Source organism: Canis lupus, chromosome 12 (genome assembly GCF_048164855.1).
Source record: "Canis lupus baileyi chromosome 12, mCanLup2.hap1, whole genome shotgun sequence".
NCBI classification, from domain to species: Eukaryota; Metazoa; Chordata; class Mammalia; order Carnivora; family Canidae; genus Canis; species Canis lupus.
This window is the reverse complement of record NC_132849.1, coordinates 64,539,931-64,556,007: the sequence shown is the minus strand read 5'-3', so window position 1 is coordinate 64,556,007 and position 16,077 is coordinate 64,539,931. Positions and strand designations below refer to the sequence as shown.

General features: G+C 61.8%; 1 protein-coding gene across 1 annotated transcript in view; it reads left to right on the top strand.

Annotated features, from left to right (window-relative positions):
• The first annotated feature begins 11,972 nt into the window (after window positions 1–11,972).
• The window catches only part of SNTG2 (syntrophin gamma 2), an 85,516-nt gene continuing 81,411 nt past the window's right edge, over window positions 11,973–16,077 (top strand). The window contains exons 1-3 of the mRNA XM_072768947.1: window positions 11,973–11,981; window positions 12,096–12,173; window positions 12,450–12,668. Of these exons, the coding sequence (XP_072625048.1) occupies window positions 11,973–11,981; window positions 12,096–12,173; window positions 12,450–12,668 (306 nt within the window). The remainder of the gene's footprint in view (window positions 11,982–12,095; window positions 12,174–12,449; window positions 12,669–16,077) is intronic.

Here is a 16,077-nt window from a genome sequence, read left to right as displayed (position 1 = left end):
TTAGTTGTGATAGTTTAATTTTCACGAAGCTTGTGGCCGCCGTGAACCTGCCTCCCCACCTCCGCTTTACCTCAGCTCGATTCCTAATCAGCCGTTTCATCCACGAGCTTTTCTACTTTGGCCTGTAGACATTGGAGTTCCTCCAGGGGCATTGCCAACATTGAATTCAGAATTTAATAAATTGTTTCTTGTTTCTGCAATGATTTTATTTGGTGTCATGTTCCCCTGAGGCTCCCGGCCGATCCCTGTGTCATGACCACTGCATGTTGTCGGAACTCGCACCTATGGGTTCCCGCTCCCCCTCCCCTACCCCCTCCCTTCCCCTCCCCTCCCCCTTCCCCTCCCGTGTTCCCTCCTCCCCCCCTCCTCCCCCTCCTCCATGGATCCGCGAGGCCAGGTTTGCTGTGTCCCCTCTCAGGGGGCCGCGCTCGCCTTGAGGAGGGGCCGCTGCCCCGTGTCGCCCACCGCCTGCCGGGTCAGCCTGACGTTCAGGTCTGTGGAGCCGAGGCAGGGGGAGACCTGGTCGGGTCGGGGGCTGGTGGCCGGGCCGTCCCTCCCCGAGGTTCTGCACAGCGCAGCCCTCCGCTTCTCCCGGAGTCAGGGAGCCCACGTGCCTCGAGGCCGCGGCCCAGGACGTCCTGAGCCTGAGCCAGCCCAGCTGCGTCCTGCCCGGTGTGCCCGCAGAGCCCACTCCTGGGACCCAGACACGTGATGCTGCCCTGGTTGTGCTGCGTGTCCATGCTCCCCGTGCACGTGGACGCACAAGAACACGCGTGTGCAGCTGCTGCCTTCCAGGACCCCAGGTCTGCGCCCAGTCCGGGTGGCGGGGGTGCCCCAGTCCCACGGGAAGCTCACTGTGCAGGCGTAGCCCGTGGTTTCTGGCACGTGCCTGCCTCTGCTCTCTTGCTGTCAGGATGGTCCGGGTTATTGCAACAATAGTTTGGGTTTTTTTTGTTTGTTTTTGTTTTTTGTTTTTTGTTTTTTTTTAATTAATTGAGTGGATCTGAGCTGAGATCAGACTGGCCGTCCTACTCAGAAAACCTAAAATCTATCCCACACACCCTGGCTTCATCGCCTTGGAGCCACAGGCCCCACAAGCCATACATTTAAGGGGCATGGTCTGCTGGTTGGAAGTGTGTCCGTGCGTTCCCCGGGTCCCCGCTTGCACCCCATCCCCCCCGCCCGCCGCCGCTGCTCAGAGCACCTGCCCATCCTGGGCCCCTGGGGGCGTCTGGGGGCGTCTGGGGCTGCTTCACCAGCACGCTGGCCTCAGGCTCGTCCCCTGGGTATGCGTGTCAGCGCCCCACCCCTGTGGGTGGTGTTACCCACTGTGACCCGTCTGGCGGGCAGGCCGGTGTTCGCGCCCACGGCCACCTGACGCACATCCAGGTGGTTGTGGCTTGGTGGGAGGAGTGCTGCCGTGGACACCCGCGTGTGAGGACGGTGTCGGCCCCTGGCACACGCGTGCTGCCAGCTCCTGTTCCTCAGCCTCCTGATGACAGTGCCCTGGGGCCTGTGAGTGGCCGAGGACCCTGAGCTGTGGTCAGAGTGACGCGGGTGGACGGGTGGAACGTGAGGCAAACCCGCCGCGGCACCGACGGGGCCCCTCAGACCTCGGGTGTAACCAGCCCGCCTCTCCTGTCCTCCCTCCTTCTTTCCCAGACGATGCTCCCCCAGGGGCCGCCGCTCTTCTCTGCTTTGCGGCTCGAGCCCAAAGCGGCATGAACCCCGCTTCGTGTTCTTCTGGGATGTGGACTGACAGGCCCCGGGGTGCCGTCTCCTGAGGGCTGCATCTCCGTCTCCTTAGTCCCCAACATGGAGCGCGTAGGTGGTTTTATACGTGTCGCTATTGTGCATGGTTTTGTGACACGTTTATCTGATAACGTATTTTTCAAGTAGATTTATTGTGGGTCCCTTAAGGTCAAGCATTGAATTCTAGAGTCGACGTTTGTGAGCATCTAACGGGTGCGTCAGCGGGCTGTGAAATGTGCACCCGTGAGCGCACGGATTTCATTGCTGCTTCTCTAACTACAGCCTCATAGATCCACACGTGAATGAATCTGAGCATTTCTGCTACCAGATTGGAAAACACAAGATAGACTATTGTGCAAAAAGAATGCAGTTGCGCGTCCTTGTTCTGCACGTGAAGTGCACAGTGAGCAGGTGCCTCATGGGACGGCTTCCCGTGGAGCAGGCCCCTGACCCGGGGACCGCGTCCTCCTGAGGTCACCCGCCGTGCTCCCGCTCGTTTGCATCGCGTCCACGTGAACCACCGTTTTCTTTCTTAATACGAGGAGTCAAACTCTGAAGAAACTCAGTGTGGTTTACACGGACCTTCCTGCAGAGGAAACTGCGTATAAAGTGCACGGCTGTGCTGATGTGCGCGGTCAGGTGCGCGCTCGGTTTGGGACAGTTTGCAAGCGTTGCAGGTGATGCTAACGAACCTGCCGAATTCAGTTACTCAAGTCCTGAGCATGGAAAACGTCGGAAGCCTCCGGCTGCTGGAGATCCAGAGTCTGATGGGACGTGTGCCCCGCGTGCAAAGTGCAGCTCGTCTGTGAAATTAGGTGTGTTGCTGACTCTTCATCCACCTTCCAGCTGTGGTTTGGCTTTTCCCAGATGAGTCCATGTCGTGTGGGGGGAGGACACTTCACTCCCAGGTGCGCCCCGACCATCTGTTCCTCTGTGTGAACCCGCCTGCGTGTGAGGTTTATGTGAAGCTCACATGGGCTCTGCTTTTAAGAGCAGTGGTAGCTCCTATGCAGGAATCGGGGCTTTTCTTATTTTTTTTAAAAAGGATTTTTTTTATTTATTCATGAGAGACACAGGCAGAGGGAGAAGCAGGCTCCATGCAGGGACCCCAGCGTGGGACTCGATCCCGGGACCCCGGGGTCACACCCTGGGCCGAAGGCAGACGCTCAACCCCTGAGTCCCCCGGGCGTCCCAAGGGCTTTTTTTAAATTTTGCTTTTTGAAAGTAGTGATAAATTAAAATACATATAAAAACTGTTTTAAAAAATATTTATCGGGGCGCCTGGGTGGTGCAGTCGGCTAAGTGTCCGACTCTGCGTTCCACTCAGGTCATGATCTCAGGGTCGCGGGATCAAGTCCCGCCCCGGGCTCTGCGCTCAGTCTGGAGTCGGTGTTCTCCGCCCCTCCCTCTTGTGCTGTGTCTGTCTCTTCTTCTCTAAAATGAGTAAGTAAATCTGAAAATACGTATACGCATATAAAGGATTGCTCTGACAGCTTCAGCAGTCGCATGAGTGACAGTGGAATCCTCGTAACTGTAAATGCTAATTCATTTATTTTGCTTTGATTGTTTTAATGTCCTTTTTGACTGTCGGGTGTGTCTACAGTAAGACTTTTCCCCCAGCACTTTCCTCACAATTCATCACATTTTATTTATTTATTTATTTATTTAGTTATTTATTTATTTATTTATGATTTATTTATTATTTATGATAGAGAGGCAGAGACACAGGCAGAGGGAGAAGCAGGCTCCATGCAGGGAGCCCAAAGCGGGACTCGATCCCGAGACCCCAGGATCACGCCCTGGGCCAAAGGCAGGTACCAAACCACTGAACCCCCCCGGGGACCCCCTTGATCACATTTTAAAACGCATTTTAAACAGGTGGCTATTTTAAATAACATTGAAATGCTATTTTTGTGTGTGTGTGTCAAATCCAAGTTATTCAAATGTTATGCCATTTTGCTAAGTGTCTTCTGATCTTTCTGAGTTATTATAGCGATCTATTTTTGCAGAAATAGGAATCATTTAGCAGCATGAAGCCCTACCTTCTTCCCCCTAAAAATATATCATAAGTAGGTCATCCCTGACAGACCTTGCTTGTTTTCCCTGATGGCTCTGAACTCACCGGGCCGATGGCCCATCACTGGGCATCAGACTCCTGAATGGCAGGTGCCTGGTCAGGGTTACTGATTAAGGGTTGACTGCAAACGACGTCTAAACCATATTTCGGAGACCTCAGCTCCGGCACTCCCCTGGATTGTGGGGAAGTACAGCCCTGCTCCTTCACAGCACCGGGCAGCCCTGTCCCCAAGCGTCCAGTCGATGCCGCCGTCCCGGACGGTTGGGGCACAGGTTGGCATCGGCACGTTTCCGTGGCTACTGGGGGCCCTCCCCGCGCCTCAGTTCCTCCTGGCGCCCTGGGTGCGCGGGGCCAGCTGATGACCGGTGCTGGCCTTTGGCGAAACGAGGGCGTTTGCATCCCCAGGTTCTGATTCTCATCCCCCGTCTGCCCCTGCACACTCGCCCTCCCTGGATCTGGGCTCCCTTCTCCCCTTTGGTTCTACGAGCCGGCCGCTGCGCCGCCGTTCTCGGCCCTTCCGCCCGGAAGGATGCCCAGGGAGTGTGTAAACCCGTCACCCCTGAGGGCGAGGCCAGCGCCAAGGGGGCCTGGGGCCAGTGGCTTTGGACGCGCAGCAGGTGACTTCAGGGCAGCCCAGGTTAGAGCCCCTTGCTCGGCCCCCGGCCTCCAGCCTCCAGCCTCCAGCCTCCACCTCCTCTTCCTGGTTCTGCACCTGCCCCCACCTCCACCCATTGCTCCCTCCCCGCCCTGTGGCTCTGGGGTGGGCGCCCCTCCTGGCCTTGGGGTCCCACGCCCTAGGGAAGCTCAGGGTGCAGAGGTGGGTCTCTACCCACCTTCGCTCAAACCCACGACGATCTACGGATCCTGCTGCTCTGGGGCTGGTAGGAAACGTCTCCGGAGGTGCGAGTTTCCCTTCCTGGTGTCCCGGGGTACAAGGGACTTAGACGTTTTTCTTTAAAATTTGTACCTGATGGCAGGGGTCATTTCAAGAGATGTGAGGCGGCGTCACTTCTCAGGGGCCGCGCCTGGGGCTGGATGCTGAGGATGCCTCAGGACGCGGAGCCGGCTCAGCCAGTGTCGGGGGGAGCTGCTCGCTCTGGGTTTGCTCCCTGTTCACTTTGCTTTTCCCGTCAGGTCGGAATCGGGCGACGTGGGGAGGGTTTGCGGTGGAAGGTGACGCGCGGTCAGATGTCGAGGGCGGCGCGGGTCCTCACGGGGGCCTGGCTTGGCCGGGGATGGGGGGAGGTGGGCTCCTGGCCGGCGGGTCCTCCTCCTGGAGCGCGGGGTCACCCCGGGGCCCTGGGGCACGACGCCCTCTCACCCTGCTGCCCCGGCCTCGGAGGTGGCGCGTGTTGCTCCATGGGCACCGGGCGCTGTGCCTGGTGGCGGTGGTGGGCCTCCCGGGGACCCTTGGCCGCTCTTGGCCGCTTCCCCCGCAGGTGAAAGTCTTGCAGCCGGACCGTCCCTTAGCCCTGTGACGCTGCGATGCCGTCAGTGTGGGGATCCAGGCCAGTACTCGCGCAGCACGACAGACTGCGGGGCCGGCAGCGGGGAAACTGAGGAAGCACGTCTGTGGCAGTGCGCTGAGGCCCAGGCGCCCCCTGCTCGGCCCTTCCCCATCCTCCGGCCGCGCCCGCGGGATCGCGGGGCCTTCCATCCGGCGGCAGCGGCTGCGTCAGATCCAATGACGAATTGAGGACTTTGGGGACGGGGGACACACTTGTCCTCCGTTGTGCCTGCCCTGGTACCCCTCTTGGTTCCTGTCTCTTTAGGGTTTCCGAGAAAGGATTCAGTTCTCTCGCTTGGGGTCTTCATGTCGTTTTGGTGGATCTGTTCCCCGGGCCCGTCCTGGAGTTTTTGGAGGAAATTCTTAATGCCCGTGTCCGGGCCCTGTTGTGACTTTGCTGCCGAGCCGGCGGGTCCCCCGGGAGTGAGTGTCTTCATGCAGCGGCCCACCAGCCCTCGGGGACTCTGACGCCTGTACACTGGCCCTTTGTATTCCCGGACCTCAGTGTCCCCTGCAAGTTTCTGTGTCTTTTAAGCTCTTTCTTCCTGCCTCCCGGGAGACGAGGTTGTGCGAGAAAACCCGGAATCCCGGGGTCCTCGCCACGCCGTGTGGGGCTTTCACCGGTTGGACCGGTCCCTGTCTCTCGGAGTCACAGGATTGCTGCGATCCCTGCCGACGTTGGGAGCGCTTCGCGTGATCTGCTTCCACGTCCTTATCAGATCCGCGCGATGCGAGGATCCCTCGCGGCGGCACCTTGCGGGTCTCTTCCTTGTGTCTTTTGTTGAACAGAATTTCTCGGCGTTTAGCAAGTAGCCCCTTTCTGGGCTAGAACTCCCAGGTTAGAACATCTCTAGGCTGCCACCGTTCGGCGTGCTGCTCGGGTCCACTGCATTCCGAGTCCTCGGAGCTATTCTCAGCTGTTTTCTCTTAAACCTCATGTTGGTTTGCTGTTCAGGTGCGGCTCTGAAGGCCGCTAGGTCCACGGGCTCCGCGCCCTGCAGCCGCGCGGTCCGCTCGTGCCTTCCTGTGTTTGGCAGATTCTTTATGGACTTGACCATCGTGCTGCACGAGTCACAAGCGTGTGGTCACAGGTGTGTGGATTTCTCCTGGACTGTGATGCGTACGCGTGTGCGCATTCATGTCGTGTATTCTGGGTGTATGCTATGCGTGTGATGGCGTGGCCGGGAGCACGGCGCTGGAGCCGCAGAGTGAACGCACATCTTCTTCTCAGCCTCTGTCTTTGGAGGAAAGCTTTCCATGACTCCACGAGACGAATGACAGATGCTCCTCAGCTTTTTTAGCAGTTTTCCAGAAGGTTAAGACCGTGCCTGCATATTTACCAGATGCTGTCCTCGAACTTCACCAGGGATCCTGGAAGCTGCTGCTGCTTCTGGTCCCGTGGTCCCCGCGGGGTCCCGCCCACGTCGTCCCAGGGGCTGCTCTGGAGCATCCCTGCGTACGGCACACGTGACGGCGTTTGGTTATATAGACACAGCTGCAGCTTTGTCTTGGGTGTGAGGTCCTGCCTGGGGGAGGCCGGGCTCAGCGCTGCACCCACAGTGAGGACCTGGAGCCTCCCGCCAGCAGCCGCGGGACGGCTTTGGAGCAGGGGACCCTGGTCCACACACACACAGCGAGCCGCCCCAGATTCCAGACTCCAGGAGCCGTGCTGGTTTTCAGCTGTAGATTTGTGGGTATTTTATGACGCGCCAGAAGAGAACTATTACTTAGAGCATCGGGTATTCTTTGTTTCACTGGCTTGAAAAGCGTTTTTCCTTTTTCATATTTTCTAGATTAGATTTGGTAATTCTTCTAGGATTTTTGCCTCTCTGTTCAGGGGGTGACGAGTACCTTTACTTTATTATAACCTCCGTGCAAGGTTGTATCCAGCTAAGCTCGGTTTTGTAAATGACTTCTATTCTTTAGAATTTTCTTCAAGAGTTTACTTAATACGCGTTATCTTCCCAAGATAGACGAATCCACTAATGAAGGTCTACGGGCCTAGAGATTACTTTGTGGAAGGTTTTTAAGAATGAGTTCAGCCTTTTAAGTAGGTATATCAATGTTCACATTCGTGACTTCATATCGTGTCCGTTTTAGTGAAGTGTGGTGTTTTCAAGAATTTCACCTCTGCGTACAAACTATAAAACGTTTGGATGAAATAGCGTCGTGGGGATCACCCTATCGTCTTTGGCAGAGTATTAGATTTGTGGGATTTCCGCCTGTTGCTCATGATGTCTGTACATGGGGTTCTTCTGTTTCTTTGTCCTTGGGTAGGACTGGCATTTGGCTTTGTCGATGCTCCACTGCATGTACTTCTTCTCCGATTATTCCCTTCCTTTGACCTTATTCTAGCTTTGGTGTACGGAAACTTAGATCTGAGGTCTGCAAGCTTTTTTTTTTTTTAAGATTTTATTTATTTATTCATGAGAGACACAGAGAGAGAGAGAGGCAGAGACACAGGCAGAGGGAGAAGCAGGCTCCGTGCAGGGAGCCGGACGCGGGACTCGATCCCGGGACCCTAGGATCGCGCCCTGGGCCAAAGGTGGACACTCAACCCCTGAGCCACCCAGGCGTCCCCAACAAGCTTTTATTATTTTAAGGGCAGGTAGTATCTTATGGCCATATGGTCGGTCACAAGTACTAAACTCTGAGGTTGTCGTCGCCTGAAGACCACAAGGATCATAGTAACTGGGTGAGTGTGAACATGTTCCAATAAAACTTTGCTTATGATGGCAGGCAGTTGGCTCATTTGGGGCTAGATCTTTGATTTTCTAACCTAGCTGTGTAAAAATAAAAAAATGCATTTGAAGCTGCCAATTCTCCTTAAGACACTGTTTTAAAGGAATCCTAGAGGCTTTGAGGGGTTGTAACGCCATTATCCGTTCAGAGTTTATTCTTCTTTCCACTGCGGCATTTCCCCTTGGTCTGTGGCAGTTTGAAAGTGCGTGGCTCAGCTTTTTTTTTTTCTTTTAAGATTTTATTTATTTATGAGAGACACAGAGAGAGGCAGAGACACAGGCAGAGGGAGAAGCAGGCTCCGTGCAGGGAGCCCAACGCAGGACTCGATCCCAGGACCCCGGGGTCATGTCCTGAGCCCGAGGCAGACGCTCCACCGCGGAGCCCCCGGCCTCCCTGTTTCCTCGGCTCCAGTTGCCTCAGCAGGACGTGCCCCGGGGATGACCGTTGCACCCAGTCCAGGAGTCCCCAGGCTGAGGCCCCCGGTGTCGTCTTGGTGGCGGGGGTTGAGTGCAGGCGTCTGGGAGCCTGCGGCGGTTCCCCCGGCCCGAGCACCCGTCCAGCGCGCTGAGCTCCCTGCGGCCTCACCCGGCGTGCCTGCGCCCTGTCCCGCGGAGCACATCGCGTGGGCAGTGAGACCCTCGCTGTTGGTTCTTCCCAGCGCTGTAAGGGCGACCATCGCGGGCCTGCTCAGACCTGTTCTCTCTCACTGCCCCGCAGAGTCCTGACCGTCGGGGCCCCAGGGCGGCTCCACGACCCATGGACGCGTGGCTCCCAGTCCTCCGACCTGTTGTTTTACTTCCCGGCACAGAAGCCCCTCAGGGATGCGCACCTGACCACAGGGGAGTGTCCCCCCAGCCCGAGGAGTCGTGTGTCCGCGGACGGGGCCTCCTCATGATGCTCCAGCGCACGGCCTCCGGAAGTCGGGGTCCTGCGTGGGGGGCAGCTGCTCCCGTCTGCTACATCTTGTCCGTGTGTGTCGTCGGTGGTGTTCCTGCGGGAGGGGACTGGGATACGGCCGCCTACGAGGACATGGAGGAGCCAGCCTGGAGCAAGGGGGGCGGGGGCCAGGGGTCTGCAGCAGGCAGGCGGGAGGGCCCCGCGGCCAGTTGGCTCCTCCTCCTGGAGATCGGTGACGGGCGGGAGGTGTCACCATCTGACGCCGTGCCTCAGGGTCGCTGGCATCTCTGTTGAGAGTGGAAGGGCGGGAGGCCGGGCAGGGATCCTGCGGGCTGGCATCTGCCTGCTCGTGCCGTGGTGCCGTGGCCCAGCCAGCGCGGAGCAGGGAGGGAACATCTGTGCGGCTGCCCGGCGGGCGGGCGGGGCTTCTTGCTGGGTTTGTGCAGTTGGGGGAGCAAAGCAGTCAGGCTGGCCCCAGCCATGGCCTGGACACTTGGGGGGTGGAGTTGCTCTTGGCCAGATGAGGACAGAGCCGGTTCAGAGAAGATACAGGAGTTCAGGGTGGACCAGGGGCAGTCTGAGAGCTCTGGGGGCGACCGAGGGGACGTTGAGGAGGCAGGAGGATGCAGGTATCTTAGATGGAGCTGACCTGTGCAGGGGTGGGCTGTGCAGGGGTGGGCTGTGCAGGGGTCTGCAGGCTGGGCGGGGGGGCTGGGCAGGGGCGGGTGTCCACAGCAGCGTGTCCCCGGGCCTCGTCCGGTGGGCAACACGGAAGGGCAGCCCTTGAGAGAAGCGCTGGCGTCTGGAGACCCGGCCTCTGGGAGCTCCCCCTGCCTTTCCTTGGCACATCCGCACGCCCCCATCATGCTCCACGTAGCAGGTGCCACCACGCGCCGGAGGGTGAGGGGCGTGCTGAGCTGCTGAGCACAGGGTCCCTGTAGCCCTCGGCTCCCTTGTGTCGTCGCACGTGACCACGCCCCAAGGGCGACGTCCTGGAGGTGGGAGCGCCGGAGGGATGGTCCCCGCTCGGGGGACGGCGGGGCGGGTGGGGCAGCACGGCACCTGCTGCGCGGCCTCGCTGGGTCGCCCTCACTTCCGCAGCGGCCGCCGTGGTCGTGAGAGCGGGAATCCCGGTCGCAGCCGCTGTGGGGCCAGGTCACGCCCGGCCGTGGGATCTTGTCAAATGCATTGTTCATTTTATTCCTTCTTTTGGGGATTTTGTGTCCCTTCCATTCCCCGGGCTGCCCGCGTGCGCGTCTTCACCTGGCGGCCCCGTGTCCGTGTGATGCACGTATTTTTCTACGCGGGGAGCCCGTCCATCAGGGCTTTAGGTTTCCACACAGTCAATTCCGTGAGTCTTTTCCTCTAGAATTCCTGCCTTTTGAGTCAAGCTCACCTACCGTTGTTTATACACACATTCCCGTGTTTTCTTCACAAACTTGTTTCTCTGCACGTTGGCAATTGAAGCGTCCGGTGGCTCACGGAACAAGCCGGAGGGCGAGAGCCCCGTCTGTACCCCCACCCCCACCCCAAGCAGCAGCCGGGAGCCTTTCTTCCGAACTGTGTGGTTTCTTCCTCGGGTGATGCGGCACATCCCCTTCTCACTGGGGACGCCCGGACCTTGCGTTGGGCCCAGATCGTGGGCAGGGGCCCGGGTGCCTGCGAGCAGGGAGCCTGGGTGTGGCCCGACGGAGGGGGAGACGTGGGGGGCTCCCCCTGCGCCACTGGGGCTGCGGGAGGCGCTCGTGCCCTGCAGCTCAGCTGGCCGGGTCTCCCCGAGTCACCGGGTGACGCAGTCAGGGGCAGCCCGGTGCCTGGAACCGAGTGCGGGTCCCCCACCCTGTGCAGACCGCGGCCCTCAGGAGGCAGCGTGCTTTGCGCACCGCAGCTCAGCGCTCAGTGTGGTGCCCATGGGCCCTGCGGTCCCCTCCACTCCCGGCCCCGGCGGCTGACGGCGGGGGTCGTGGGCACCGAGGGTGCACAGAGGCTCTGCGGCCGTGGGGGACGCCGTGGGACGTCCCGTTTGTGTATGTTGTCAAGTCAGATGGAGTTTCACAGCAGCTGGGATGTGGGCTGTCTGTCTGACCTGCTGGGGTTTGGGTCGGCGGCAACCCGGTGACAGTGCGTGCCTGCGTGGTCGCGGCGTGCGGACAGCGTGCGTCGTGGTCGCGGGTGTGTCCGTAGCCCGTGTGGTCGCGGCGTGTGGCTGTGCAGTCAGCCCGGCCTGTTCCTGTATCCACCCTAAACCGGCAGGAAACGGTGTCCACGGGTTGCACCCTGGGGTGTGCAGGGGTGCAGGGGCATTGGGCGAGGGGCACTATGTGGGGTGGGGTCCACGGGCAGGGGTCTGTTCCAGGGCGCATGCAGGGGGCGCCCCCTGGTCTGAGCTCCTCCTTCCCAGACTTGTGCTCAGTCGCATCCCCTGCGCTCGGTCCAGCCGGGAGGCCCAGCACACAGCCCGCAGGGTGGAGGTGGGGCGGCCGGGGCAGGCTGGTCGCGCCCACGAGTTCCCTGCTCGCCAGCTGCCCTGGGACCCCCAGGGTGGGCATCCGTGTCCTGGGCCCGTCCTCAGGGCCCTGGCCCAAGGGGGCAGCCCCTGCCCTCTCACCGAGCATCCTGCCCCCTCCCCACCCCGCATGCTCCCTCCCCACCCCGCATGCCCCGGCACTACTCTGGGTGCCCCCTCCCCACCCCTGCGTGCCCCCTCCCCACCCCTGCGTGCCCCCTCCCCACCCCGCGTGCCCCCTCCCAACCCCCCATTCCCCCTCCCAACCCTCATGGGCCCCTCACCATACCCGCGTTCCTCCTCCCCACCCCCACGTGCCCCCTCCCCACCCCACGTGCCCCCTCCCCACTCCCACGTGCCCCCTCCCGACCCCTGGGTGCCCCTCCCCACCCCGCAGGCCCCTCCCCACCCTTGCATGCAGGGTGACCCTGAGGCTGTGGGGCAGCTCTGTGCACGTGGCCATCCTGGGCCTGGCAGGGCACCCGAAGTCGATGCCGACCGTGCGTCTGACACGTGGAGGCCACCCCGGTCCGTGAGCCTGACTCCGTCCTCCGTCCTCACTGCCGGCCTCCCGCCTCCTGACCACCCCCCGATTGCCGTGTCGGGCGGGTGAGGGAGCCCCCGGCCCCGCCTCCCCCCGGAAGCCCCCCGAGCCGGCCCAGCCCGCGGCCACCGCTGACACGGGGGTTCCGGTAACGACCAGGATCCTCAGACGAGTTTTGCTCATTTTCGGCCTTCGCTGCTGCAGGAGATCCTCACACAGGTGCTCGCTGAGCCTCTGGAGCCCTGGTCGCCGCCCACACGGCCCTGGGGAGAGCGGGACCGCAGCCTTTGTACAGGTAGAAAAATAGATTCCAACAAGAGCAGTAACTTGTAGCTTTTAGAGAAAACTGATTTTCTTTTAAGAAGGTCCTTATTTAAATCCCGTAAAAACCGTTCAGAGACGTCAGAGTCCGGACTGTGCTTAGACTGACGAGGCCGCTGGGTGCTCTGGCCGACCCCACGTGCTGTGGCCCCGTCCGCGCTCACGCCCTCTGCTTCGCCCGCAGCCCAGGACCGGCCTCGCCCGGCTGCACCACGAGGGGCCGGGCGGCGCCTGTGACGTCCGCCTGAGGCTGACAAAGGACGTCCTCACGATCCAGAAGCAGGACGTGGTCTGCGTCCGGGGCGGCAGCCACCGCGCACACGTGAGTGCCCTGCGCCCCCGGGCTCCGATAGCTCTGCGGGCTCCGCAGGGGGTGGGGGGACGCGGGTGCGGGGGGGCGGGCGGGAGGCTGCGGGCAGGAAGGACACGGGTGGGAGGTGGACGCAGGTGAGGGGGGACGTGGGCGGGAAGGGATGTGGGGGATGCACATGGGGGGCACGTGGGGGTGGGGGCCGCGGGCAGCAAGGATGCATGTGGGGGGATGCAGGTGGGGGGAGACATGGGGGGATGCACAAGGGGGGGATGCGGGTGGTGGGGGGATGTGGGTGGGGGGCCTGTAGAGGGAGACCATGGGCGGGGGGACATGGTGGATACACATGGGGGGGACGCGGGCAGCGGGGGACACGGGGGGACACGGGCGGGTTGACCACTTACGGCTCTGGGGCTCTTCCTTAAGGAACAGCCGCCCCCATGGTTTTCGTGTCCCCCGCGTGGCGCCCTCCCTGCCTTCCTAGTTTCTCCCATGAGCGCCGTCACCCCCCACCCCCACCCCCGCCCCACGGGCCACGGTGTGAAGTGGACACGTTCTCGTGGAAACGGAGAAGACGCGGAATGAGGGTCACCTATGGCCGAGCACCTGCTGCCGGAAGTGGGAGCAGCAATGGAGCCGCGACGTCCTGTTGGGAGCTGCTCCTCCGTCCCCGGCGTCCCGGGACCGACCAGGGGCCTCGCTGCCCACGCTGCGTCCTTCCGGCCTCGGTCACTTGGCCTGAACTTCTCCGACGGGGAAGCGACGTGCTGCTTCGATGCCACACAGTGTTGCCTGGAGATGACGGGAAAGAGCTTGGGGGACTCCGGGGAGCTCGGCTGAGATGGGACACACCTGCCGCCTCCTGCGCGGCTCCGACAGCACGTCCACATCCACACGGACGCCACGTGTCGCTGCGCAGGCCCAGGCAGGAGCCACACGGACGCCGCGCGGGAGTCACATACTGCACAGCAGTTCTCCCTGTTTGGGGACATCCTCGCCGCGACCCCGTCCCGTTCGCCGTGGCCCCGGGTCATACTCTGTGGTTCTCTGGGTCCTCACGACCTTCTCCTTGGAAATGTGGTGCTCGGAGCCCTGCCCCCATCTCTAGCCTCGACCCAGAGTGTCCTCCATGGGCGCAGATGGCAGAGTGTGGGGTCCGTCCTGGGACGGCCGATGCGCTCCCCCCAGAAGCGATGCCGGGCTCGTGTGCACCTCACACACGTGGAGGACGCAGGTGCACGTGCCTCCCGCTTGAAGCCCTCCTGCGCCTCCCGGGACCTCGCCTGCCCCTCCTGCGCCCTCCCCGGTCGCTGGCGCCGTTCTGGACGCTCCCTGCGGGTCGGGACAGAGGGCGGGGGACGGGTGCTGCCCCCACTGCCGCTGCCCTCCCTGTGGTCGGGGTCAGGGTTGGAGGGCGCGGGTCACCAGCCCCTCCTTCTACCTCCCAGCCCACTTGTCCTGGTGGGATTGGGGCAGCGGCGTTAGGGAAGTGTTGGTGACCGTTTAGGAAATCCTCCTCCCTCCTCCCACCTTCCCCTCCCCCTCCCCCTCCTCCTCCCCCCCCCTCCTCCCATCCCCCTTCTCCTCCCCCTTCCCCCTTATCACCTAAAGAAAATGTCTGTTTGTAGGGTAAGAAGTAGCTTTTTCCCATGTTTCAGAGTCTGTTTAGATTGATTTATTCTGCTCATCCCTGTACGGTGACACGTCTTCCTGAGTCCTGAGTTTATGCTCCTGGTTTGAGTCCGCACAAGGGGGTGGGTGCTCCCGGGGAGGGTGCGAGGGCGCGGGTGCTGGTCCGCGCTTACAGTCCCGGTGGGGGTGCCGTAGGGGACTGTGTCCTCGCGTTCCCGTGTAGGATGCAGGGGTTCGGGGTCTGAGCTCAGCTTAATGTCCGCCGCCCGTCTGCCGGCCTGGGCCCTGGGGACACCCTCGGAGAGCCTCGCAGGGAGCGGGAGCGCAGGAGGACGGGCGGCGTGTCCGCGGCAGGGAACGAGCCCAGTTCTGGCGTCGGCCCCTCTGGCGTGCGCGGGGAAGCGGGGGAGCCGGCGTCCGTCCACCTGCACGACCCGGGCCGAGCGGGTACAGGTCGTGCCCCCTCTGTCCCCTGCCACAGCAGGAGCACCAGGAAGTCCTGGCCTCGGGGAGCGGACATGGAGACCGTTGCGGACGTTGGCATCGGACACTTGGGGCTCCCATGCAGGCCGGGGCTGCATCACGGGGGCGTCTCCTGCGCGGACACGGGGGGTCGTGGGAGCATGACGGCCATGGAGAGTGACGCAGCGAGCTCCCAATGGGGGTGTCTGTGCACCAAGATGAAGACGGAGCAGGGAGCCCACACCTGTGTCCAGTCCGTCAACGCAGGAGACGCGGATCGCCGTCTGGGAGAGGACCCGAAGCCTCGCGCGCGCCGGCGGGAGCTGGGCCCCGGGTGGGCTCCCCAGGGTGGGCTCCCCGGAGGCAGCGGCCGCGTCCGGCAGGACGGCCGATCTCACTTGGTGCCGCTGACGGGCATCAGGCCTCGGGTCTAGGAGCCGGCGGGTTCTGGGCGGAGGGGCCTGCACGGCGGCAGGTTCTGCGCCCCGAGGGCCGGGTGGTGGCTTCCGCGCCGTCGCACTGGCTGCTTCCCCTCTTTGCTGCTTCGAAAAAGGGTTTAAAGGTCTTAAAAGTCTAGAGGTGTTTTTAGAAAAAGGGGCGCGGGCGGGTCAGTGGAGTCGGCTGAGGAACGGCAGGCGCTGCGGCCGGTGCCCCGGGCTCCACGCGTCACGACGTCGTCGAGCCCTGGGTTCACCTCTTCCGTAGCAGGCGCCCGGAGGACTCGGCTGGCATTTCAGTTTGGAGCAAAAGAGTCAGACTTGTGTTAACTTCCCGAGCCGGGGAGCCTGGTGTCGGGCCGTCTCCCCAGGTCGCTGCGGGCTGCCCGGCTCGGTGCTCGGGGACGCGGCCCTGTCGTCACCTGATGCTGCTTCCTCCCTGGGCTCATGCCCCGCGGTGCCCTTCGCTGCCCGTTCTCCGCTCCCTACGTCAGGCAGACGTAACCGTCAAAGCCCGGTTCGGGACCAAGGGATGAGACGGTATCTCCGTGAGGACCTCGTCTCTTAGGTTTGTGAGGAACACGGCCGGATTGGGCTGGGAACGGGGTTTTTGAATACTTTAGATTCCAGACTTCATTCTCCGCAAGTCTCATTAGATGCTTGACTGACTTGGTGATTGTTCCCCGACGAGCAGGAGCAGCCTGGCCGGAGGAGACCGTGTGTGGGGGGACAGGTGTGTCCCGTCGGGGGGACGTGGACCCCACGATGAAGGACGACCAGCCGGGCGGTGGAGTTAGGAGATGCCGTGGGATGACGCCCGTGTGCACCTGCGGGTCGGCCCGCAGGAGGCTTTAGGAGCTTCTCCAGGACTTTAAGTCCAGCCGTCGGTG